The sequence below is a fragment of the Podarcis bocagei genome (assembly GCF_964188305.1).
Source record: "Podarcis bocagei genome assembly, chromosome: 10".
Classification (NCBI taxonomy): domain Eukaryota; kingdom Metazoa; phylum Chordata; class Lepidosauria; order Squamata; family Lacertidae; genus Podarcis; species Podarcis bocagei.
Genome location: NC_138135.1, coordinates 50393146 through 50420254, shown reverse-complemented (window position 1 = coordinate 50420254; position 27109 = coordinate 50393146). Strand labels below are relative to the sequence as shown.

At 39.1% G+C, this 27109-nt stretch overlaps 1 protein-coding gene across 6 annotated transcripts in view; it reads left to right on the top strand.

Annotated features, from left to right (window-relative positions):
- Nucleotides 1-27109, top strand: part of MON2 (MON2 homolog, regulator of endosome-to-Golgi trafficking) — an 83201-nt gene that overhangs the window by 31008 nt on the left and 25084 nt on the right. For 5 of the 6 annotated variants that reach the window (XM_081211397.1, XM_081211395.1, XM_081211393.1 and 2 more), the window contains exons 16-30: nucleotides 7185-7289; nucleotides 8245-8325; nucleotides 8415-8488; nucleotides 8570-8660; nucleotides 9061-9162; nucleotides 12664-12774; nucleotides 13708-13883; nucleotides 15627-15789; nucleotides 16887-17180; nucleotides 17961-18159; nucleotides 18725-19353; nucleotides 22737-22880; nucleotides 23371-23388; nucleotides 23682-23810; nucleotides 24925-25115. In XM_081211397.1, the coding sequence (XP_081067523.1) occupies nucleotides 7185-7289; nucleotides 8245-8325; nucleotides 8415-8488; nucleotides 8570-8660; nucleotides 9061-9162; nucleotides 12664-12774; nucleotides 13708-13883; nucleotides 15627-15789; nucleotides 16887-17180; nucleotides 17961-18159; nucleotides 18725-19353; nucleotides 22737-22880; nucleotides 23371-23388; nucleotides 23682-23810; nucleotides 24925-25115 (2507 nt within the window). The remainder of the gene's footprint in view (nucleotides 1-7184; nucleotides 7290-8244; nucleotides 8326-8414; nucleotides 8489-8569; nucleotides 8661-9060; nucleotides 9163-12663; nucleotides 12775-13707; nucleotides 13884-15626; nucleotides 15790-16886; nucleotides 17181-17960; nucleotides 18160-18724; nucleotides 19354-22736; nucleotides 22881-23370; nucleotides 23389-23681; nucleotides 23811-24924; nucleotides 25116-27109) is intronic. The other variant, XM_081211396.1, reaches the window with a different exon arrangement.

Below are 27109 nucleotides of genomic sequence, written 5' to 3'. Positions count from 1 at the left end.
TATATATCCCCAGATTAGAAACTGAAACATTCCCAGGTCCCCACCTCAGTCCCTTTCGTGGTCTTTTTAAAGTGCATTCTCTACCATGAATGTCTGCCACTCACTTATACGGGGACAAGTACAGGGATGCTTGGGGAACCCAGCCTGCTCCTGTCTTCGTAGCACTGTTTTGTTGCATGGCTATGCTAGAATATGACCTAATGTTGGAACTGGTGCATATAGTTAGATTATGGGCATGGCTTATGAACTTAGACATTTCCTGTGTGTCTGTTGTCTGCTCTTCCTCTTTGTACCGTTTGTCTGTCAAGCCGCTTCATCCATGTTTTCCCCCTTAGTTTTCCTTTTTCACCAATCTACTACGAGGAACAGCCACCCAGCAGAAGCAAAATTTGCACCAGCTTCCTTCCCTTCCTCTCCCCCCTGTTTCCTGCATGCAGAGAAGGGGGAGCCCAGCTACACACCCATCTCTTCAGGTACCCTCCCAGCAGCCAGGTGGCCATTTTGGATGAGACAAGCCAGAGTGCCCAGTCTTGGGACTTTCATTGTCACTGTAGATTATTGTTCTGGCCCCTTCCTGCCTGTTCTTCCATCAGACATATACTTCTTCTATGAAACCAGTGCTAGGTTAGGAGCCTTGGTTTCCTTTCTAAGCTGACTGGATAGAGTACGTTCCCGCCTCTTTTACAGTATACAATTTCTGCTACTCTCTATTAGTCCTTTTAAGAGTTTCCCGAGGTAAGTAACTTGCCTCTTGTTGCTTTCTCTTGCCTTGCTTACCAGTATTTTGGTAGCAAAATAATTTGTCCTAACTTGAAGAATACCCATTCATTATGGCTGTAATATTCCAGAATCAGAAAAGGAAGACCTGATTGGCTTTTTGACAATAGAAATCTCCAAATTTTGGGGATTGACAGAAGAGAAGGACTTTAAAATTGTCACCGCTTTTAGACTAGGAAGAGTGGTCAAGAAGGATAAACCAAGAGATTGCTTGATCATTTTGAGATCAAAGCAAGAAAAAGACAACATACTCGGCCTACATTTTAAAAATTCTTTGGTGATACAGGGAAAGACGGCAGAAATCTTCAGAGATATACCAAAACAGCTTTTGGATTTAAGAACCACGTATAAAGACCTAGCAAGCCTACTGAGAAATAATAAAATCCCTTATAGGTGGGAATTCCCTCAAGGACTATCTTTCTTTTTTTTTTTTTTTTTTTATAAAATTTTTATTGGTTCAAGGACTATCTTTCACCTTGAAAGAGAGGAAGGTAAGAATTAGAACAGCAGAGGAGCAAGAAAAGTTCCTAAACGACCACGGGGAGGACCTTCGGAAAGGAGTAGCAGGAGCCTGGCCACCTCCTTCGTTTGGTTTCAAGCCGGTTCCACCTCCAGGTGAAGAAGACAAAGGAGACACCCCTACTGACAAATAAATTGATCCAGGATGTCTCTGCAGTTACTTAGCTGGAACATAAATGGCGCGAATTCTCCCGAAAAAAGGAAGAAGATTTTTCACATTTTAAGAAAAGAGCAATTGGACGTCATCTGTCTTCAAGAAACGCATGTGACCAGGCTCCACAGGAGAGTGTTAATTAACAAGAAACTAGGCCAAGAGTTTATTTCATCAGACAAGGTTAAAAAAAGAGGAGTAGTGATTTATGCAAAGGAGAACCTGGCACCAAAATTGGTATTTAAAGATGAACAAGGAAGAATTTTGGCGATTGAAATACAATCACAAGGAGAAAAATTTTTGATAGTTGGAATATACGCACCAAATGATGGGAAATCGGAATTTTACAAGAGACTGCATGAGACAATGCTGGATCATATTGACTACACCAACATCATTTTGATGGGAGATATGAATGGGGTAGTCTCTACCTACATGGATAAGTCACAAAACCAAAACCTGAACAAGGATGGCAGACTTCCAAAGACTTTCTTTGAACTTACAGACAATATGGACCTGATTGACATTTGGAGGACAAAGAACCCTCTAGGCATGGAGGGAACTTTCTTCTCTGAGGCCCATCTATCATGGACAAGAATCGACCAAATCTGGATATCAAGAGGACTGGCACCTAAGACAAAAAAAATAGAGACCTGTCCTAAAACTTGCTCCGACCATAATGCTTTGAAAATGGACTTGAGACTTACACCAGCTGGATCCTTCAGATGGAGAATGAATGACTACTTGTTTAGAGACCAGGAGATTGTGAAGAAGGCCCAAAAAACGCTGAAAGACTATTTTGAAATAAACTTGAATACTTCGGTGGAAAAGAAGACAATCTGGGACGCGAGTAAAGCCGTTATGAGAGGGTTCCTGATACAGCAGAACACTATCAAAAAGAAGCTCTGGAATGGTAAAAAGGACAAGATTTTGGAAAGAATAAGTGAGGGAGAAAGAAAATTGAGATTAAATCCAAAATCAAAAGAGGTCTTAAGAGAAATAAAATTTTATCAAGCACAATATACAAAACTGATAAACCAAGAAATTGAATGGAAAATTAAACAGATGAAACAAAGATCTTTTGAGTCGGCGAATAAATGCGGGAAGCTGCTGGCATGGCAGCTGAAGAAGAGACAAAAATTGAACTTTGTTACCAATCTGGAGGTTGAAGGAGATTGTATTCAGAAACCAGAAGAAATTAGAAAGTGCTTCCAGAGATACTTTAAAAAGCTGTACACCCAAGGACCACAAGCAGAGATTGAAATAAATAATTTCTTAAAAAGCCATGGCCTGCAAAAGCTAACACAAGACAAACAAACAACCCTGAACTGTAGAATAACACAACAGGAAATTGAAAGAGCCATTCAGAATCTGCAAATAGGCAAATCCCCGGGCCCAGATGGGCTTACCTCCAAATACTACAAGACTCTGATGGAATATTTGACACAACCATTAATGGAGGTATGTAACCAGATCATGGAAGGGAAGGGGGCACCAGAATCGTGGAAAGAAGCATTCATCACTCTGATACCAAAATTGGAATCTGAAAAGACTCAACTCAGAAATTATCGTCCCATCTCACTCCTAAACGTGGATTACAAAATCTTTGCTGATATTTTAGCAAACAGACTGAAAAAAGTTCTGAATGAAGTAATTCATAAGGACCAAGCAGGCTTTCTCCCTGGTAGGCATTTGTCTGATAATACTAGGAACATTATTGACGTTTTGGAGTTACTTCAGACAAATATGAATACAAAAGCAGTTTTGATTTTTATAGATGCGGAGAAGGCCTTTGACAATATATCTTGGAAATTTATGAAGAAAAATTTGGAAGGGATGGGAGTGGGAAGGGCGTTTCAAAATAGTATTGAAGCAATCTACTCAGAACAAAAGGCTAAATTGATAGTAAACAGTGTGGTGACGGAGGAGTTTAAAATTGAAAAAGGGACACGACAGGGGTGCCCCCTATCACCCTTGTTATTTATTTCTGTCCTGGAGGTTTTACTGAACTGGATTAGGAGGGATCAGCTGGTGGAGGGAATACAGGTCGGAGAAAAGCAATACAAACTTAAGGCCTTTGCAGACGATTTGGTTTTGACACTACAGGAGCCAGAAACCAGTACAAAAAGAGCTCTTGAACTAATTTCTGAGTTTGGTCGGGTGACGGGATTTAAGTTGAACAAACAAAAAACTAAGGTTTTGGCAAAAAACTTGACACCTGCAGAAATAGATGGGTTTCAGAAGGAAACAGAATTAAATGTGGTTACAAAAGTGAAATACCTGGGGGTTAATTTGACTGGGAGAAATTTGAATTTATTCAAGGATAACTATGAAAAATGCTGGTCAGAAATTAAAAAGGACTTGGAAACTTGGTCAAGATTGAAACTTACCTTGTCGGGAAGAATTGCTGCGGTAAAGATGAATGTATTGCCAAGAATGTTGTTCTTGTTTCAGACCCTTCAGATCGTGGACAGAGTGGAATGTTTTGGAAAGTGGCAGAGAGATATTACGAAATTTGTCTGGCAGGGCAAAAAGCCCCGAATAAAATTTAAGATATTAACAGATGCAAAGGAAAGAGGGGGGTTTGCCCTGCCGGACTTAAGATTGTATTATGAAGCTGCATCTCTCTGCTGGATGAAAGACTGGTTTCTGTTGGAAAACACTGATGTCCTAGATCTAGAAGGGCACAGCAATGTGTATGGGTGGCATGCATATTTGTGGTACGACAAGGCAAAGTCCCATAAATTGTTTAAAAGCCATATTGTTAGGAAAGCCTTATTTATTGTCTGGACTAAATACAAGGACTTACTTGAAAGCAAGACCCCGAGGTGGTTATCACCGACGGAGGCCAAGGCCATAAAACTACGTAATATGGGGAGTGGCTGGTTGAGATATTGTGATATAATTGAGAGAGATGGTGATACCTGGAGGTTGCAGAGCTTTGAAAAATTGAAAGGAAAGGTGCGAGACTGGTTTCATTATGCCCAAATTCTAGAGATTTTTAAAAAGGACAAAAAAATTGGTTTCCAGGTGGAGAAATCAAAACTAGAGACAGAACTACTTGAGCCTAAGAAGAAAGTGCTTTCAAGAATGTATAACTTGTTGCTTGAATGGAATACCCAAGATGAGATAGTTAAATCAGCAATGATAAAATGGGCACAAGACATTGGGTACAACATTATGTCTGAAGACTGGGAAAGGTTGTGGACCACAGGTATGAAATTTACGGCATGTAGTGCCTTAAAGGAAAACATTATGAAAATGGTATACAGGTGGTACATGACCCCAGTCAAACTTGCAAAGATTTATCATTTGTCTGATAATAAATGTTGGAAATGCAAGGAGGCTGAAGGAACTTTTTTTCACCTCTGGTGGACATGCCCGAGGGTGAAGGCTTTTTGGGAAATGATCTATAACGAGTTGAAAAAGGTGTTTAAATACACCTTTTGTAAGAAACCAGAGGCCTTTCTCCTGGGCATTGTGAGCCAGAGAGTGTTAAAAAAAGATAGAACCTTCTTCTTATATGCAACCACAGCAGCAAGGATTCTTATAGCTAAATACTGGAAAGCACAGGAACTACCCACGCTGGAAGAATGGCATTCGCAGCTGATTGACTATATGGAATTAGCCGAAATGACAGGCAGAATCCGAGACCTGGGAGAAGATGCAGTGGAAGAGGACTGGAAAAAATTTAAGGACTATTTACAAAAACATTATAAGTTATATGAATGTTGAGAGTTTGCTAAGTGCTTTGGAAAAACACGCTTCAGTATTGAAATTGGTAAATGATTGAAACTAAGTTTTAAGATTTTGAAACGTATAAATTATGGACTATATAACTAAATGAAAACACAAAAACAACTGAAATAAGGTATTAATTTGCTGTTTATTTTTCATTGTAAAGAAAGCAGGGGATGGAGGTCGTGGGGAAGTCTGGTTGATTATGAAAAATGATCTGAAAAAGTGAAGTTCTTCTTTCTCTTTAAAATTTCTTTTCTTTTCTGTAAAACCGCTTTTGTTGTGTTACTGATGTTGTATTTTTACCCTGGAAAAAAGCAAATAAAAAAACTATTATAAAAAAAAAAAACATTATGGCTGGATTGCTGTTCCTGTGCTCCCTTACATTAGAATCCATCCTGCTGCCTTGGATCTTAACCTTCCTTCTTCTATTATAGTGCTGGTGAAATGGGTGGTCATTCTATATCGCTATAATGTTCACTGATTCTTTCTTGGATGAGTCTTGCCTTTTTCATGTTTTGTTTTGTGTCCTCTCTTGCTATCATTCCATATACCTCCCTTTGTTACTGTGAATTCTGTGGTCTGAATATCTAACAATGGCTAAGGAGAAAAGAAACTGCAGTTCCATACTATCCTTAAGTTTTAGCTGTCTAACGTAGCTTTGCTGCTACTCTCAATATGACCAAATTGAGAAGGAGTTTGCTGTTTCATTCCTAAAATCTTGAAAGACCATGTTTTCCTATTAATGGGATAATACAGGTAGATATGCATAGCTTATAGGAGATACACAGTGAGTTTGTGGTGCTAGGTTAAGACTGAGGTTGTTTTAATTTACTAGTTGCAAATATAAACATGATTTCTGCACTGGAAGGATGTTTCAGATTTCTAGAAATAATTCCTTAAAGTTAACAATATTTTTCTTTGATATCCTGTATATGTAGATAAATCTACCAGCCAGAATAAAAGCTCTTTTCGACAGACTCAAAGTTCCAAAGACCAACGTTGTACTAAAATTCACAATATCAGTGCAACAAATGCAATGTACAATTTGCATTCTCTGTGTAGATTGAGTGGCAAATGTTTGCTTATAACCCGGAGTTCTGCATCCATTGAAGTCAATGGGACCATGCTGAGGAAAGGCTGTGCAATTTTTCCCCCTTCAAACAATAGCTGTTTCTGTTTCACAATATTCAGTCATCTGTCCAGTAAATTTTAAAACTTGAAGTAAAACCTCAAATAAATAAATAAAGGATGCCAAGAATTTCACTGAGTATATGCAGGTTTTACTTCAACACATTCTTTTGTATCCTGGACTGCAGTGTTTCCAGTTGGAAAGGAGAATCTTCTTTTTCTGCTCCATTTTCGCTTGACGAGTAGAAAATAGCAGGACAAACTAGCTATCATAATGATTTACATGTTGAAATAGAAGGATTAAGAGGTGTGAATGAATTAAAATGGCTTGGTTCTTCCAGTGTCATTTAGCTACTGTAATTTAACTCCAATGTAAATTCATCACATGCATGTAGGTCTAGACAGAGGGGGGAAATAAAAGAATGTTTTGCAGGGTTTCCACCATCGTGTTTGCTATTACAGTGGTGCCTCGCAAGACGAAAAGAATCCGTTCTGTGATTCTCTTCGTCTAGCGGTTTTTTCGTCTTGCGAAGCAAGCCCATTGACGGATTAGCGGATTAGCACTATTAGCGGCTTTTAGCGGCTTATCGGAACAGCTGATAAGTGGCTTAGCGGCTTAGAAAAAGGGGGGGAAGGGGAAAAAACCCGCAGGACATTTCGCAGGAACTCGCAAGACATTTTCGTCTTGCGAAGCAAGCCCATAGGAGATTCGTTTTGCGAAGCACCTCCAAAACGGAAAACTCTTTCGTCTAGCGAGTTTTCCGTCTTGCGAGGCATTCGTCTTGCGGGGCACCACTGTACCGTTTTTTTCACAAATGCTATTATTTTCTCTACTTCGAAAATTCTAACTGTTTACATGCTCTCCTAGCTTACGTCTAAGAATATACAGTGCATGAGGACATTACTTAGCTTGGCTCATTGTCATGGAGCTGTCCTTGGTACATCCTGGCAACTTGTGTTAGCTACTCTCCAGGTGAGTAATGGGTAATGCTTGATTTACCTTTCTTGACTTGCATTTTGTTTTAACTTCTTGGGTGGATATTCTCTTTGAGTGAAACTCCTTCCATGATGCAAGCCAGCCCCACACAATTGTGCTTTTCAAACTTTTTGTAATTAAAGCATGGCGATTTTTGTAGCTTTACGTGAACATGCAGCAAATGAGCTTTTTGCTTCCCTTACCTTTCTGTGACTAAATGAAATGTACCCACAACTGTAATGAAGGTAGCCAAGTACCATATTCGAGCTGGGGGGGAAACCATCCACAGAACAGCTGGAGGATTCAAGTAGAATTTTTAAAGTTGGAATATTAGCATGTAATACACTTTGGGCAGATCAACACCGTACATTTAAAGCACACCCCAGACATTTAAAGCACATGACTTCCTCCAAAGAATCCTGAGAACTGTACTCTCACCCTCACAGAGCTACAATTGCCAGCACCCTTAACAAACTTCATCCCCCAGGATTCCTTGGGGGAAGTAATGTGCTTTAAATGTGTATTGGATATGCTTGAAATGTATGATGCGGATCTGTCCTTGCTCACAGAAGTGCAAACCTTGAAAGGTATTTTTTATGGCCTAGTTCAAATGTCACACTAACCCATAGTTTAAAACAAAAAAAAATTGTTTAATGTAAATGAGAAGTGTGTTGGTGCATGCTGCTCTTAACATTCCCAGAGCTGGAATTGTGGTTTGTTTCTTTCCAAACAAAGCACAAGCCTGAGTTTGGACAATACAAGAAGTCAAACTTTGGCTTGTTTCATGTGCAGCACGGCAAAATGCAAAAGAGAAGCACTGCAGAAATGTAGTGAAGTGTGCGGCACATTCTGCTCATTCACATAAAAACATAGGTTGTTTTAAACTCTTGTTTAATGTTTAACGTGGACCTTTATGCAAGCACTTAAGTTTAAAATGTGTTTTTCATTTCAGCATCTTGTATGGATTCTTGGTTTAAAGCCTGGTGTTGGAGGTGCGTTGAAGCCTGGAAGAGCTGTGGAAGGACCTAGCACCGTAAGAATTTGTTTACTGTGTAGCAGAATAAATCACATTGTATTTTTATGTTATGCATTTGCTTACATAATTTAATTGTATCCTTTCAGGTTCTAACTACAGCTGTTATGACTGACTTACCAGTTATCTCCAACATACTTTCCAGGCTATTTGAAAGCTCACAGTAAGAGAACTGACTTTTAGATCACAATGTTTGTTTCTAATCCCTTTTGGCAATAGTTCTAATAATTGATCCTTCCCACAGGTACCTAGATGATGTTTCATTACATCATTTAATAAATGCACTTTGCTCCTTGTCGCTGGAAGCAATGGACATGGCCTATGGAAATAATAAGGTATAGTATATTTTATTCTGGTTTTCAGACATGCTTTATAAATTAACTAACTCCTAGCTTTGGTTTTTAAATTTATTGCAGTTCAATATATTATTTGTTAAGTCAGCATCATATAGAATGAATTGTGCTAATGATTCTACTACTGAATTTAGGGCATTATAACAACATGATAGCTGAGCTTCACAGGAAGGTACATGAATGCAATTGTTTATTTAAAGTTTAAATGCACCATATTAAAATGTGGCGAAACAGCAAATAGAAAGATTAGCATTAGGAACTAACTCAGAAAATGAGCTGTTTTAAGGAAGTAGAAATGCAGAGTATAAATACTTTAAATGGAAAAGTATAATGCAATAGGTTGTTAAGTCAAGTGACTGTTTTAAATTCTGTTTATGCTTAGGAGCCATCACTATTTGCTGTTGCTAAGTTGCTTGAAACAGGACTAGTTAACATGCATAGGATTGAAATTTTATGGAGACCACTGACTGGCCATCTCCTAGAGGTAAACAATATTTTTATAACCTTCAGGTGAACCTTTGTATTTTTCCTTTGTGGTATTAAAACTTAAAAACATAAGGGTTTTTTTGAAAGCCATTTATGCTACATTGGTTTTTTAATTTCATCTTATTTTCTATTCTGTTTCTAGATTATTTTTTGTTTCTTATAGAATTTGCATTGTTTTCCCCTCAGCACTATTTAAGTGTGGGTTCTATAGCTTCTTATTAAATCAAGCTGTTTTGATGATGTTGAAAAGCAGAGCCCAGGCAAGTTGACATATCATACTTAAAGGCATACATCTGCAAAGGCAGAAATAAAGCTGTAGTATCTTAGAAAATATTACAAAATGTAGACAGAGGAACATAATACCTACAGTGCAATCCTGTGTATGTTTACTCAGATGTAGTACCAGTGTGTTCAGTTGGACTTAATTCTAGGTAAGTGAGATGGTGCTGTCAAACTGATTTTAATAATCTCAAATGAAAAGGCACCTCTTACTGTATCCTTGACGTCTATGGAGACTGGAGTTACTCTTCCTGGTAACCAGTTCTGTTCCATTGTAGTTCCAGGCTTAGGAGTTTCCCATGATATCATTTACTGTAAAGAGAATGTCCATGCAAAGAATGCTGGAAGCTTGGAAGCAGGGGGGCGGAATTCATTTACCTCTATTAAAGAGGACTCTTTGTTGTTCACTTCCTCTGATATATCTAATATTGAGCTGTCTAAGGACTTTTGGTACAAGGCTGTGTGTGCGCCTGAGTTCTTTTCCTCCTGGTAGGATGGTGATTAGTTTGGAAAGGATCCACATGATAAACTCCATTACATAGTTGCAATGTTCTCATGCATACCATAGTTATTTCACATAAGTCACTTGTGCTAGTATAGTCATCACCTGGGAAGAAATTATGCACATGTCTGTTCATAAGTCAAATATTAGTCTTATTTAACTGCTTATGAATGATTTGTCATTTATGGATTGAAGTGCACATATGTGTAATCCCATCCTATAGAAACACTTATGGGAATCACTTGTCAGAAGCTGTTTCATAATTGCAAATTAGTGAAGAAAGCATCCTGATGATACATAGGAATATTGCTCTTTATACGATTAGGATAAAGTAGTTGTCTGTTCTAGTTATTACATGGCTGGCTAAAATGCCAGGATTACCTTAACAGAAAAATGCATAGACATTTGCAGTCTGTGTAAAATGTAGTCTTTTTAAGTTTTCAATAAAAGTTTGGTTGTAGATAACAAATGTATATATAAAATAGAAACACAATGGGTTTCACTGGCTAAAATGGAAGGACTTGTACGACCATTTATACTGAATTGAATGAAAAAAATTTGTCTCAAAACTCACAAAATTCTCATATCTTAATTTCAAATTGGATCCTACTGGAAAATGCAGTTTTGGATTTAAATTCCATAGCAGGGGTGGCCAAATCTGAAGAGACTGCGATCTACTTTCAGAATTAAAAACTGGCAGTGCTCTACCCCCATTTTTTAGGAGTTCAGCTCAAAGTTGTTGAGCTTTTTTTAGGAAGGGAGGGGGAAAAAAACTTTATTGGGTATTGGGGGACTTCCTTTGGGGGGTTAAAGGCAAGGAACAGGGGGTTAAAGGCAAGATCGCTCCGTCTTCCCTTCCAGAGATCAAACAACAATGGGCGGGGCGGGACAGGAGTCAGTTTTAGCAACGCTAAGGAATGGGAGCAAGAGATCGACCACGATCTGCCAAAACCTCGCAGGGATCTACCAGTAGATCGTAATTGACCTGTTGGACATCCCTGTTCTATAGGATTGACCAACACCCTTTCTTATAAGTTTATTCATGGAGCTTTCTTTTTTTATTACAGATATCTTTGTAACTTGATAAGTAATAAAGGTGCTTTATAGAATGTTAGGTTTTATATTCTAATGGTTGAAAAAAATATAAATCCAAGATGACCTGACAGGTGGTGATTCTCCACAATGGGGTTTTTCAGCATTCTCACATGGGGGTTGTTCTGGAGAACCACATACAGTCAAACCTCGGTTCCCGAACGGCTCCGTTTTTGAATGTTTCGGCTCCTGAACGCCAAAAACCCGGAAGTAAATTCTCTTGTTTTCAAATGTTTTTTGGAAGCCGAACAGCTTTTTCTCCATTGACTTTGCCGACCACCCTTTGAATCCTCAGTTGTCGGACATTTTGGACGTCGAACAGTCTTCCAGAATGGATTACGTTCGACAACCGAGGTTTAATTCTATGAATGGAGGGCGGGGCCAGAGGCAAAAGTGGGTGGAGCAAAGGATGTGACTCTTACCTTTATACACTAGACTACATTCCAGCCCCATGAAAGTCAGGTGTAGAGTGTGTGCGTACACCCCCACACACCTACACTCCTGCTGCTATCCAGGCAAGCAAGATTTATTTTCATAGCAGTCAGTCAAGCAGAAGGAGGGTGTGGAAACAGAACCGGGGAGAGATGTGGCCTGGGGTGAATGCATGGCCTAGGGGAGAGCCCAGGTGACCAGATAAAGAGAAATGGAGTCCACATTCCTGGGACACCCTGCCCCCCCAGCCGTGGCTCTGTAGCAAGGAGGGAAATGCATGTATGGATTTGGGAAAATTTCTGCAGTATCTCTTTAACATGCAGTGTATATCTCTTTTTCACACAGGATTAGCAAATGACCTTTTTCACATTTTTAGGATTGATAGGCATCATAAAAGTGGTTTTGTTTTAGAGGCTTGACAAACAATAAGGCTTTTTCCCCTTGGAGAAATAGATCAGTTCTCAACATCTATTTTACAATATTACAGAACCATTCTAATTACACAGGGCACACTTTGGAAACACTGTATCTCTGTATTAAAACTGTTTATGGTGTAAAGCTCAGTGATGATATATTAAAGATTATTGCTCGTTGTCTTGGTTTCATATTTTTTTACTTCTTCCCTACTGCTTCCTCTCTCTTTTTATGCAGAAGGTAAGTTTTTCTTGCAGGTTTGTCTTCCTTATTTACTGTTTGACTTTGTGCTAATGAGTGAATCTTTTCATTTTGCTGTTTGATGGTAATAGATCATATTGTAAAACCTCATAAGGAAAAAGATTGAGCTGCAAAGAGAGATTTTGATATACGTAGAATGACTCATTTGTAGCTTAGGGCCAGCTTGCACAGTTGGTAAATCTGCAATCACATATATCATTGGAATTGGATAGAGAATTTATTAAGATACAAAACATCTAAACCTAGAATTAATTATTAGTCAAATAAGAAATATGTATCTTGTATTTCCTATTTTCAGAAGCCACATGAGATAAGAATTACAAAGCACCATGCATGCTGAAAGGGCCGCAGAAATTACTATTAATATAATAACACAGCAATTGTTGTATATATGTACCAGATCAGCTTATGGTTATCAGTATTTTAAAAGAATTCATAGATTGAAAACCTATTATTAATGTTGAATATTTATTAATGTGCATTCCAGCTTGAATAAAGAAAGCTATATTGTATATTTAGGTTTGCCAACATCCAAACTCACGGATGAGGGAATGGGGAGCAGAAGCTTTAACGTCTCTCATCAAGGCTGGGCTGACATTTAACCATGATCCTTCACTCTCTCAGAACCAGGTAAAATAACGCTCCAGGAAATAAAAAATCTTCTGGAAATTATGCTCCATAGCAAGCAGTCGTCGTGTAATTTATATTAATTGTCAATAAGAATCAGAAGTTATTTTCCACAGTTCTGTACATTGTTAGCTACGTAATGAATATATAGCTGGAATGTCTGTGCCTCTGGAATTTCCCATCCTACATAGCTGACTTGTAGGAGTCAAGGCTGCTCTTCCAGCCAGTAGAAGTGGCTGCTTGTTGAGCTGAATAGCAGTGCTGTCCTATGTGTGCTGATTCAGACCTAAGGGGCTTACTCCTAAGTTAGTCAGTGTAGAACTGGAACCCCAGTATTTTCTTACAGTAGCTTCATACCTAGCTAGGTAGACACCAGAACAGTATGTTGGCTCCCAACCTGGAGGTTGTAGGGTTGCATCTGTTTCTGTTTCTTTGTTCTGCTCACTATTTTTTTACAAGATTCAGCACTACAATAAACAGGAGGCTTTATTGCAGAATGGAGGTTGTGGGGTATTAGGGGAATCAGGTTGAGCAACGATGAGGCAATAACCCAGGCATCTTGTGTGGACTTTTCACTGTATATGAGTAAGCAGCAGGAGACACAGACAGCTGGTGGCTACTAGGCAATTATATTTTCCCACTCTTTTCTCCTCTCTTCTAACCCTTTTGGCACAGATCTGGCTGCAGCTACACTTCTAATGATGATATGCTAGAAAAGTAGCTGCTGGCCAGGATCTTTGAGTTGAGGCAGCCTAGACTGGATTTAGGCTGGAATGTAGAATTTCAGTGTTTCACTTTCTGTCCCTCCGCAGCTGCCATTGGTGTCCAATAGGTCCCTGCCTCCCCACTGAGCTTGTCACTTCTGAGTATGATGCTGTTTAGCTTCAAGATGCTTTCGTAACTAAAGTTCAGTCTCTACTTCCCTTTTATTTCTAGAGACTTCAGTTGCTGCTTCTAAATCCACTGAAAGAACTGTCAAACATCAATCACCCTGATATTAGGCTCAAGCAACTGGAATGTGTGCTACAGATTTTGCAAAGCCAGGGTGACAGTCTGGGGCCTGGGTGGCCCTTGGTACTTGGAGTCATGGGAGCAATCAGAAGTGATCAGGGGTGAGTTTCTTGAAGCCAAGATGCAAACATTTACTATTGCTAATCTTCATTGCTGCTTCTGTTTTTTAGGTCACTTTGTGGTGCTGCTCCATAGTCTTTTTTATATATAATTATTGCACCAAATTATTGTGCAAAATATAGTAACCTCATTCCTAGGGTAACAAGTTTTTTTGTGGCTCTAGCACATAACTAAAAAAAATAAATATTCTGATGTCCTCTAAGCTTCATCTTTTTGCACCTAGTGTTTATATGAAAAGAAAAGCTGCTTATTTTCACCCAAACTTTATAACCTTTTAGCTAATACTCTCAAATATATTTAGTGCATAAATGTATTTAAATGTATTTAGTGCATGCGGTTTGTTCTTGCTTCTGTAAAGTGAATGACCTATGCCACACATACAAGACATTGCATAATGGTCATATGAAAGTCGAAGAGAATGGTGGTATTACATGTGTCAAGCCATCAATGTGTAGACTTGCCAGTTCCATACAACTTGGTGGTAAAAGGTAAAGGACCCCTGGACTGTTAAGTCCAATAAAAGACGACTATCCAGTGCGGTGCTCATCTTGCTTCAAGCCAAGTGAGCCAGCGTTTGTCCACAGACAGCTTTCCGGTCATGTGGCCAGCATGACTAAACCACTTCTGGAACAATGGAACACCGTGATGGAAGCCAGAGCACACAGAAATGCCGTTTACCTTCCCACCGCAACAGTATTTATTTATCTACTTGCACTGGTGTGCTTTCGAACTGCTAGGTTAGCAGAAGCTGGGACAGAGCAACGCGAGCTCACCCCGTCATGGGGATTCGAACTGTTGACCTTCCGATCTGCAAACACAAGAGGTTCAGTGGTTTAGACCAGTGTTTTTCAACCACTGTTCCGCGGCACACTAGTGTGCCGCAAGATGTTGCCTGGTGTGCCGCGAGATGTTGCCTGGAGGGAGGCAGGCGAGTCGGGCGGCGAGAGGCGGGGCGGCGGCGGCAAGGAGAGGCCGCCCAGTGCGGGGCTCTCGCCGTCTGCCTGCCTGGCTGCCTGCGAGCTCGGCGGGCAGCGCCTCCGTCCGCAGCGCCCGCCTCGCGGCTCTCATTCCCTGCCCCTGCCAAAGCTCACCCAGCCAAGCCGCGCTCTCCTTCCTGCCTCGCTTTACTGCCTCCTCCCCCCCCACCCCCAAAGCTTGGAGGTTCCCCGGCGCCGACCCGCAGGTTTGACCCCCTTCTCACACCTGTTTGCGCTCCTTGCACGGAATGGGGCAGATGGGGAGGAACGGGGCTCGCCGCTGCCTCCGCTCGCCCTCCCCCCCTCCGCCGGCGGTCCCGCGATTCTTGGCTTTTTGGCGGTTGGCACAGAAGGAAGGCAAGGGGGAGGGGAAAAAATTGAAACTTACACTTTCGTGCGTCCCTCCCGGCGTGACGCTGCGCGCTGACGTCACAGGGCTGTAATGGTGGTGTGCCTCGAGATTTTTTTCATGAAACAAGTGTGCCTTTGCCCAAAAAAGGTTGGGAAACACTGGTTTAGACCACAGCGCCACCCACGTCCCATAATTTGGTGGAGGGGATTGGCTTCCTTGAGCATGTTGAAAATGGACAGGTCTGTATAGTAAGCAGCTAAGCACAGAGAGTTGGACTGATGCAGAACTACCACGTATCTAGTTGAATGTATCAATTGGGCAATCATCTGTTTGGTAGCATGATATTTTATGACCATTTGATAAACCTAGAAATTTTTGTTTTGCTTTGTTAATAGAGAGTCTCTAATAAGGACTGCATTCCAGTGCCTACAGTTGGTTGTGACTGACTTCTTGCCAACGATGCCATGTACTTGCCTACAGATTGTTGTAGATGTTGCTGGAAGCTTTGGGCTTCACAATCAAGAACTCAACATTAGCTTAACATCAATTGGTCTCTTGGTGAGTGTTTAGTTTAACCCCTAGCTGTGAACTTTACTTTCTAATGTTTAGCATTATTTCGCATAATTTAACAGAGAGATTGACTTTTAACTAAATGTGCATAGGATTGCTCTGTGAGACTTGGACTGCATACACACCCCATACATCCCCCCCCCCAAAAAAAGGAATCCTGGGAATTGTAGTTTACCCCTGACAGAGCTACAACTCCTTAACAACTGGCAGCTCCCAGGTTTTTATGTTTCAGATATTGAGAAATACAATTCCTGATTCATTGATACAAAATAGAAGGAGTTGGTGTGCAAGTTCCAGAAAACGTATTCTATGGTGTTGAGATTTTTGGAACTGATTGGACACAGCTTTCAAGGGAGAGTTAAGTGTCAATTTCCATTGATTTTTGGTGTAATTTAAGCCACTTCTACTTTCTCTGGATTGTGCTTATTAGTTAGAGTCAGGCACCTGGTAGGAAAAGCTGAGTCCATTGAGATGAAAGATAAGTCTTTCTTTGGAAAACTAAAGCATTTCAAGTAACAGGTTCTGTCCTGTATAAATTAATAATGAGCACAACCGTTCTAAGACCTTCTTTGCCAGAAATGAGTAAGAGGAGCATCAGCATGACATACTTTGAGTATTATTTTGTCCCAAATAAAATATGGTTTATCGTTAAGTGTGCAGCAGGATTGAAATTGTAGCCTGGTCTTTTATTTATTGCTTGTTCAGGATTATAATTCACAGGTCAACCAGAATATGTTCTTAGATGTAACCGCTTGCTGCTGGATTCATTCATTCATTTACACTTGTTCCTTTATTTTTTAAAAATGAAACCCAAAGCAGCATCAAAGAATTCAGACAACCTCGCTCTTTAAAGTAGTATTTAAAACCAGCTACCATAAAAACCCATTTAAAAGGGAACTCAACTTAGCACTCCAGCAACACTTCCCAAAACCTTCCTGCATAAAAATGTGAAAACTAGCCAGCAAACCTAGTACTAGCATGGAGCTTGGCACAATTTTTAGGGTAATTAGTTCAACAGAATGGTTGCCACCCTTCTCTGTGCTCTGTAAACATAATTTATGAAGATGCATTCTTTGTTTTTGCAGTGGAACATTTCAGACTATTTCTTCCAAAGAGGTGAAATTATTGAAAAAGATCTGAACAAAGAGGAAGCATTGCTACAGAAGCAAGCAGAAGAAAAAGGAATAGCACTGAACCGTCCTTTTCACCCAGCACCACCATTTGACTGCCTTTGGCTATGTCTGTATGCCAAACTAGGGGAGCTCTGTGTAGATCCACGGCCTGCCGTGAGAAAGAGTGCTGGGCAGACCTTATTCTCTACAATTGGTGCTCATGGAACTTTACTTCAGCACTCAACGTGGCACACAGTTATTTGGAAGGTAGAATACAAAAACCATACATCTTAAAACAGTAATATCACAACTGTGTCTTATCCTAGTTGTATTTATGTGTGCTTGGTATTCTTGTTTTTCAGTTTCAATTATCTTGGCTGCAATGTATAATTTACTGCAAGAGGAAATCGCCCTATTCTCTATTGGTCCTTAGTGTCCAATCCGTTTGTTTGACTTTCTGCCAGCTTTTGCCAAGTAATTCAGTGGGCTTTAGCCTTTCCAGACATATAACCTACTTTAAAATGCAACATGGGCTTCTTAATAATTTGCCTTATAGATGCACAACTTCCTTCTCATGCATAATCTATTTTTCCTTTCTGTCTCTCTTATCTCAACATTCATGACATTCTGCTTCATGTGCATCTTAGCTAAGATGGAAGCTGTGCAGTTTTTGAAATATGTGCTTCCACATTTTCTACAAAGTCACTGATATTGGAACACACTTTTATGAACTCCCATTGCAGTCAGTGTCAGGCATGTTTCAGCAAATACTTTTTAAGAAAACGTAGTGGAGTGCTTGTCAGCGCAGACTATTTTAAGTGTGGTTGTGAACTTCCAGGTGAACATGGTGTTGAAATGTACTGATAATTCTGAGCAAACATCTATAGGCTAAAAATGTTGGTGTTGGTCGATTTAAGTAAACTGGAATCTTTAACATACTTTGCCTGAGAAAGAAAATAACTTGCCCACATTTTTGTTTATTATTTTGTAAGCTTCAGTTGCAAGGCACAGCTAGACTATTAAGTTCTGGAATGCTTCATTTTATAGGTTCTGTTTCATTTGCTGGATCGAGTGAGAGAGTCGTCTACAACTGCTGATAAAGAGAAGATTGAGTCTGGTGGTGGCAATATCCTCATTCACCATTCAAGAGATACAGCAGAGAAACAGTGGGCTGAAACATGGGTGTTAACGTTGGCTGGAGTAGCTAGAATATTTAACACAAGGAGATACCTGCTACAGTCATTAGGTATAATGTCTTCTTTGCTTGTTTATGGCCAGTGAATATTTTTTACTTGGGCAGGGGAAGATCCCACAGTTATAGGTTGATTTATTTTATTTATTAAGATTTGTATCCCACCATTCATCATAAAATAATCTCAGAACAGGTCACAACAGGTTGCCTGGCCTTATCTGGCCTCCTCTAGAGGGTGGGGTACTCTACTCCTGACTTTTTATAAATACAAATGCATTTTTAGCTTTTACTCTGTTTTAGTTTTTTTCAAATGTGCTATTTTTGTAAATCACTTTGAGTTACATTTTTTTAAAAAAAGAAAAGCAACTAATAAGTGCAAATAATATACTACGTATTCTGTAACCACAGATCTTTGGCAGGCATAAATGCTGCCTTGTAACAGTGTGTTCTTGGTTATGTAGCACACCTATCCTCTGATTTCTCCTGCTGAGCTTTTTTCTTACGATGTATCATCATTATTATGCCACTTACTAAAAGTCACTTTTAAAAAGGAGAAAAAGGAGGGGGGGAGCATGATAATGAAATGGACAGCTTTCTGAAACTTCTTTTTCCCCAACAGGAGATTTTTCTCAAGCTTGGGATGTCCTTCTTGATCACATCCAGTCAGCTGCACTCAGCAAAAACAACGAAGTTTCTCTGGCTGCTTTGAAAAGCTTTCAGGAAATCTTACAAATTGTGTCCCCTGTTAGAGAAACTGAAAAACCTGACACACCACCTGCTATTAATATGCCTGTGCCTGTCCTCATAGGAACAGTGACTGCCACTGGCCTTGGAAGATCTTTTATGAGAACTGATTCTATAGGAGAAAGGATTGGAAGGTATAACGTTGCAGAACCTCCTGTAATAACAGATGAAATTGAAGACTTGAATCTTTGGTGGGCTGCCTGGAACAGCTGGTTTAGGATTGGCTCAGAAAGCACAAAGCCTCCAGTTTCTTGCGATAAAATGACTTTTATCCCCAGCCAGCCTTTTCTAACAGCTTTAATACAGATATTCCCAGCCCTTTACCAGCACATCAAAACAGGTTTCAGTATGGATGATCTCCAAAAATTGGGTGTTATTCTACATGGTGCAGTTTCTGTTCCAATCAGTTCAGATGCATCCCCTTTCATCCTACCATCATACACGGAGGCAGTTCTAACAAGTTTGCAAGAAGCGGTTCTAACAGCTTTAGATGTCTTACAAAAGGTAATAGTTTTTAAATTATTTCTGAAAGGCAGACACTCAACTTCATATTGCCCATCTATAATGCGAATAGGTTAAATATTGGTAGATATAATTGGCGATGGTAATAGTTTTATAAGGTACTTTTGCTCCTTGAGAGCCTCTTCCAGGCCTGTCTTTTCTGCTTTCTGCAGGTTTCTTCCTGTTCAAACGTGACTTCAGCAGATTACATTTGCAGCTAGGTCATCTTCATAAATTTGTTGAATCAGACGTTCATACAGAATTACAGTGAACCAAGAATAATTGTGTATGATATTTTAAAGAAAATGCCAAAGTTGATTATGTGAGAGGCACAGGTGGCTTATGGGTTAAGAATCAGCAGCTGATACTTTCAGCCGTAAGCTTTAAGGCTCCCTTTACACAGAGAATGCCTTGGAAGCCAAAACAGAGCCACCAGCAGCCTTTTGATAAAGAATTAGCCATACTCATATGAAGAAGGAAGGAGTGTCATGCTAAACGCAGCAACCATTCTGCAGCCTCACTGTGGTGCCACTTATTCCACTTGATGTGCATAGAATACATCATATTTATGTTTGCATTGCAGTGTGAGGGGGTTGGAAAGTTATTTCAAGTAATAAATATAGAGGACACAGAGACAAAGAAGAATGCCTACTTATAGGAATAAGCTCACAGTAATAAATATCATGGGGGGACGCAGGTGGCGCTGTGGGTTAAACCACAGAGCCTAGGACTTGCTGATCAGAAGGCTGGTGGTTCGAATCCCCACGACAGAGTGAGCTCCCCTTGCTTGGTCCCTGCTCCTGCCAACCTAGCAGTTTGAAAGCACGTCAAAGTGCAAGTAGATAAATAGGTACCACGCCGGCGGGAAGGTAAACGGCGTTTCCGTGTGCTGCTCTGGTTCTCCAGAAGCGGCTTAGTCATGCTGGCCACATGACCCAGAAGCTGTACGTCGGCTCCCTCAGCCAATAAAGTAAGATGAGCACTGCAACCCCAGAGTCTGCCATGACTGGACCTAATGGTCAGGGGTCCTTTTACCATTACCTTTAATAAATATCATGAGCTGGTTGGTAATATTGAGGAGAAAGCAGTGCACTGAGAAACAGGAGAAGCGAGTTTCCATCACTGCTGAACCAGTTATGTTGCTGTGCAATGTGAACATTTTGAGACGCCCAGGGTGAAAAAAGATGGCAACCCCTCATAGGAATAGTTTATTTCCCACTGGTCACACACTACTATAAGTCTTACTTGTAGACTACATAACACTGTGAGAAACATACTTTATAAGTATTGAATTGGTGTCTAACCTGTGGAAAAGGGAGACGTTGGAGTGTGTGTGAATCCACTTCTTTTGATGACATCATGTTATGCCATTGACAAGGACAGTGAAGATCTAACAAAGCATAGGATTCAGACTAAGCTCTGCTCTGCACCTGCAACACCCTGAAATCCACTTCTTTTTGTCACATGCACTGGCATTGTGTACCACCATCACAACCATAACATTATATAAGATTGTATTTTACGCAGAGTGGAATTTTAGTTGAGTTCCCATCTGTTTAGTGTAATTTAAGGATAATATTGTACTGAGAGTTCTTATTTGATCTTATTTTTAAATGTTCTATTGTGAAATAAATGCAGAGCACAGGGTGGATAACAACGATTTTTTTAAAAAAAGTAATAATAAAAAATTGGATTTTTAAAAATTTAAATCGATTTTTTTTTTATTTAAATCAGATTTTTAAAATAAAATACCTTGGGAGGAAAAATATTTCTAAGGATAGTTTTCTGTTTAAGTTACATTATAGTCCAAAGGCTATTCATTGGGAAATAAGGATTTGTTTTAAGCTTTTCATGTGTTCCAAAACTCAATCTATTTTTTTTAAAAAACAAAACCAAACCGTTTAACCATATCAGTAAGCAAACATGGATACATATGCTATAATGTTATTGTTTTAGTTAAATAAATTGTTTAAATTTTTATTAAGGAAATCATTATTTTTCTCCTTCCAATAAAGTACAGCAGAAAAGTTGTCCAAATATAAACAGTTAACTTATTGAACCTCACAATAATTTCATAATTATCTGTCTATGTATTTCTAATAGTATAACCAAATCAGTAATTTTTGATATAACTGTAAAAACTACTCTGAAAATTTATTATTCCAAAAATGAAACCTTCATCTGGTTGTAGATATTAAGATTATACCAGCAAGAATGAGTCTTTCTGCAAAAAACATGATTTAAATCAAGTCTTACTGACTAGTGATTTACATCAAGTCTTACTGACTTGTGTGTGATTTAAATCAAATCCACCCTGGCAGAGCAGTTACTAAGTTAACCCCAGCAATTGATGCGTATTTTCTGTTATAATATTACAGAACGCCCCTTCTGAACGCTGTTGTCACAGTTCCACAGACTGGAATGCATCCAATGTATGTTTTGTGTGTGCTAGTTAGTAGTTTGTTGACCCTTTCTTCATGCTTCAGAAACTAAATGCCCACAGCGTCTCAGATTCTTGTAACACATGCTTTCAAATTGTTGACAGTGTGTATGTGTGTTGTGGCAGGGAAGAGAGATACTTCGTAACCAAAATCAAACTTAATCATCGTCTCAACAAACAAGAGGTTGGGCTTGATGGGCTTTAAGGTCCCTTCCATTTCTATCATCCCATACAATATATGGCCAGAGCCCTCTTGTTTGTGTGTTTATGCCATATACAGTGGTACCTCGGGTTACATACGCTTCAGGTTACAGACTCCGCTAACACAGAAATAGTACCTTGGGTTAAGAACTTTGCTTCAGGATGAGAACAGAAATTGTGCAGCGGCGGCGCAAGAGCAGCAGGAGGCCCCATTAGCTAAAGTGGTGCTTCAGGTTAAGAACAGTTTCAGGTTAAGTACGGACCTGCGGGACGAATTAAGTACTTAACCTGAGATACCGCTGTATAAGAAGAGGTCTGCTGGATCAGACCAAAGTCCCACTATCTAGCCTAGCATCCTATTCTCCCAGTAGACAAGCAGATGCCTCTGGGAAGTTTGCAAGCAGCACCTAAGTGCAGCAGAACTCTCCCCACTTGTGAGTCCCAGGAATCGGTATTCAGACAAATACTGCCTCTGACGGTGGAGTTAGGACATAGCAATTCTGGCTATTAGCCATTGATACACTTCTCCATGAATCTGATTCTTTTAAAGCCATCCAAGTTTGTCATTCTAACTACATCTTGTGATAGCAAATTCCATAGTTCAACCAGGTGCTTTGTGAGGGAGGTAATTTCTTTTATCTGCCCTGAATCTTTTAAAACGGAGCTTTATTGAATGGCCCTGAGCTGCATTATTGCATGCTTTATGTTTCTAGAAATATTAATGCTTTCGTTTTGCTTCTTATAGGCCATATGTGTGGGTTCAGAAAGCATGCAAATAATGTATCCTGCTATCTTTGATCAGTTGCTGGCATTTGTTGAATTTTCCTGTAAACCACCGCAATATGGACAGCTAGAAACAAAGCACATTGCAAATGCAAAATACAATCAGGTGAGGTGTGTTGAATTTTAGCAGTTCTGTTTTTGAGGTCACTGGCTTCCAGATATGATCAGCTTTGCATGAGTTCTTTAAATTCCATCATTTTCCTGCATTTGGACATTTGTGTTATCAACTAATTTAATAAATGTTTGCTGGTTTTTCATTTCAAGTTCTTTCCTTTTTTTCTTGTTACCTTTCCATTTTGAGATTGCATTCTATTAGAAAAGAAAACTATACATTTGTAGTGAAAACTAGCAAAATATATCTATATTAGCCTAACAAAGTTGCTTTAATCAACCTGCACTCAGTTCTGCATTCTAAATTTTCCTGTTAGGCTCTCTTTTCATTCTTCTGTTTTGTGATACCATTGCTTTGAATGCATTTACAATACTAATCATACTCAACAGAAGAATGAGTCATCAGAATTTTAATAGATACTGTGTGTATGTGTATTAATTTTCCCTTATTCTGTTTATCATGCAACACAATGGAATCACAATAGATACAACTGTTTGCACCGGTGAGTTCAAATTCTTTAAAGATTGTGCTTAGTCTTCTTGCTGCATAAATTGCAACATTTCACTTGCTTAAAAAATACTTTTAAATTTCAATTGTGCACCCCTATTCTCAATTCTGTATGTGTGAGGGCTTGGAAGATTTCTTTTTGTAAGTTTTTCATGGATCAAATAATTTTCCTTGTGGAATTTTCAAAATTTTTTGCATGGCATCAAAATAGGTCCATTGCAGGATTTGTTTTTTTTTTAATAGTCTTGTTTCTCTACATGCACTGATGTCCCAATCTTACTTTTCTAGGCAGAGTGGGTAGCATTGAATTATGTTCCATTTGCTGAGAGGTCTTTAGAAGTTGTGGTAGACCTGTACCAAAAGACAGCTTGTCACAAAGCTGTTGTAAATGAGAGAGTTCTTCAAAATATTATCAAGGTAAATATTCATATATAAATTTTAAGATAATTATAGTTCTTCTGCTCTGAGGTTAGCTTGTGGAATGGCTCTGGAGCACTAAGAGTGATTCTGTTTTGATTTTAGCAATAACCATTTTGTGCTACAATAATTACTGTCCATAAATATGTTCTGCAGAAATTTGGGTCAACTTTGACAGCTACCCATATAGTTGGTGCTTGGATCTTTGTTTTAGTCTCTTGCACACTGGAAAACAATGCCACTGTTGGAGACTAGACTATGGTGATCGGAAGCAAGAGACTAAGGTGTCCTTGTACTAGTGTAATTGAATAAAATCTGCAGTTGGCTGGCATGTAATGACTAACCTCTATTACATTTAGAAACACATTGCTGGGTTTGTGTGACATTTGTTTTCTTCATGATTCTGTGTATATTCACACACATACGGTTATACATATATAAATAACGATGATAACCATGGATTTCCTGCTGGCATCGTCACGTTGGGCTCTTGTTGCACCAGGAGCATGAAAGCAGGAGAAGAAACTCTTGGGGATTAGATGGCTCCCAATCAGTTTTTGCTCCTGCCTAATGACAAAGCAGTCATGGCACACACAAACTGAGGGAAAGGAATTGGCTGTACTTCTTGATATATGTGCATTTCAAATATTACCATTTTTTAGTAGGAATGCACAGTGAAAATTTTTTACCCCAAGAATAGTATTTGAAATTTCCACATGTGCAAACCAAATGAAATGTGGATTAGCATTTATATTCATTTGGGTTTCTATCAAACGTAAGACTGGAGTATTTGGAACTAGACAGTAAAAAGCATTCTAGTATTATAAAATTCCCAAAATTTGTCTATTTCCATTATTATTGTTCACTGTCATTACACTCCCGTCTTCCCTTCCGGTCCTGTAATGTTTGCATGGGGAAACCTAGGTGGCCACTTTTGCTTTTTTTTCTTTCTGTCCTCCTTGCCTGCAGGCACAATCTTTCTCTATTTCTGTATTTGATCTGTACTTTAAGTGAGCTTCTTTCTTTGTGTTACAAGTACAAAAAATAATAAAATGCACATTTCTTTTTTGTACACCTTACTGTTTGATTTACGTAAGCATACTTATTTTTGCAGACACTGAGAATGCCACTTAGTTTGAAGTATGCTTGTCCTTCAGAAAGCACCTGGAAGCTGGCAGTTTCTTCTCTCCTGAAAGTTCTTTCCATTGGCCTACCAGTTGCAAGGCAGCATGCTTCCTCTGGGAAATTTGACAGCATGTGGCCAGAGTTAGCCAACACTTTTGAAAACTTTTTATTTACTAAAAGGTAAAGGGCAACTTCTTGTTTGTGTGGGATTAAAGATCGAGTGAAGAAACTTGAAATAGAACACATCTGATTTTATTATTTATGAAATTGGCTCTTAAACACCTCTGTCTTAGAACACTTGATTCTTCCGCAAACTTTGGAATGGTTCCATGACTAGGAAAGCGCTAAGTAGACACAGGTGCAAATTATATGAGAATTAACACCATTATGTAATTTCCTAAATTATATTACCTTATGAAAACTTTGAGGCTCATTGTTTTTTTCCCCATTCTGTGTCACTAAAGCAGAGCTTTCCAAACTTTGTGCCGCAACACATTAGTGTGCCGGCGTGTCGTGCAAACGCTCCCTGCTCTCCTCCCGGGGCTGGAAAGGGATTAGTTTAACCTCTGATTTGATAGTAAAACTGAATTACTGTGTCATGAAATTATGCCTGTCTAAAAAGTGTGTCACCAACATGAAAAGTTTGGAAAGCTCTGCACTAAAGGTTCTCAAAAGCTAGATGGGCATGTGTGCTAAAAACTTTGTGGTCTTTAGCTGGTGAATATAGGCTGAACTGGTCCAACAAATAAGGATGAAATAGCAGTACTGTACCAATAAGTGAAACCCAATCTTGAGTGTTTCTAAAGTTTTTGGCTCTGACACTATAGTGAACATTCGTGCCCAAGAAGTCTGACTTTTAAGCCTTGTTGAGTCACAATTTCTTAAAACTCCCCATGCAGTGGGAAAGATGTGATCATGAGGATCCATGACTTCTGCCAATCCCTAACAAGCTTCTGTACTGAACAATAACACCAGTAAAACTGCAGTCCAAACATACATTAAATAGTGTATGTTCACAGTGAGACTTACTGAGTAAACATTCATAGCATTGCTCTGTAAATTGCAGTAGGCAACCGCATATTTCATAATACTGGCTGAATTTGTGCAAGCTTACACATAATTGGAAATAGTATTTTTTTAGTATAGGCAGCATTAAGCAACTGTAATAGGCATTCTATATAGTGATATATTTTAAGTAGTGCACAAATTAAGATGACACATACAGCTTCTTCCTTTGAAAGACTTTTCTGCACAGTTTCTTAAATTTTGGAATTAACATTTCAAATTGAGTTTGATCTTACCAGAATTAGTGTTTTTACAAAGTTTACAGTCACTGGGTTGCATCCAATGGTGTTACTCAGCTACTGTCAGCAGAAAAGGAAGGAAAACAGTTTTCAGCTACTCCTCTTCCCCCCTCTTCAGTCTCCAGCCCTCTTTTTGCTTCCAAACTGGCTCCAGAGGGTCACCCAGCTATCGGTAATAATTGGGGTGGAGTGGAGGTCTGCAGTGCAGAGAGAAGGAACTGCTGAGAATTATTTCTTCCTCTATTTTGCTGACAGAAGCCTGTCAGCTTAGTATCACCATTACATATTATTATTATTATTATTATTATTATTATTATTATTATTCCACTATTTTTATATCAATATCCCACTGCTCATTTTCTGTTTCACAGAAAATGAATTTAAATATTTAACTATGTCCAGCACAGTGTTTATGCAGTAGAAACATAACATAATGTTTGGGAGATGGTCTTGCCTTCTGTCTCTGCAGGCACGCAGTAGTTTAATTAGCCCTTTCAATATACCAGATAGTTTGCAATAGTTACCTAAATTGTGATAAAGGAAAATTCTGTGCTTGTCAAATTCTGTACTTGACATTTTAAAAAACAGTGAGAGGCTCTCTGAAAAGTCAGAATAATTATTCCTTGTTTTGAGATGCAAAAAGACATAATAGCATTCAACAGTGTTGTGTTCCGCCGTGTGTCTTTGTCTCACTTGAAAGCTGAAAAGATAGGGATGTATTATTTCATTTATAGTAAGTGCAAGAATAATCTGCCTTCAACTGTCCAGTTTAATATACTAAGTTGATTAAGCATGAAATGAAACAGGGAGGTATAAAAAGAAAGTGTCTGCAGTAAATGTCTTTTTGACTGTGTGGTTCAGTGCATGATC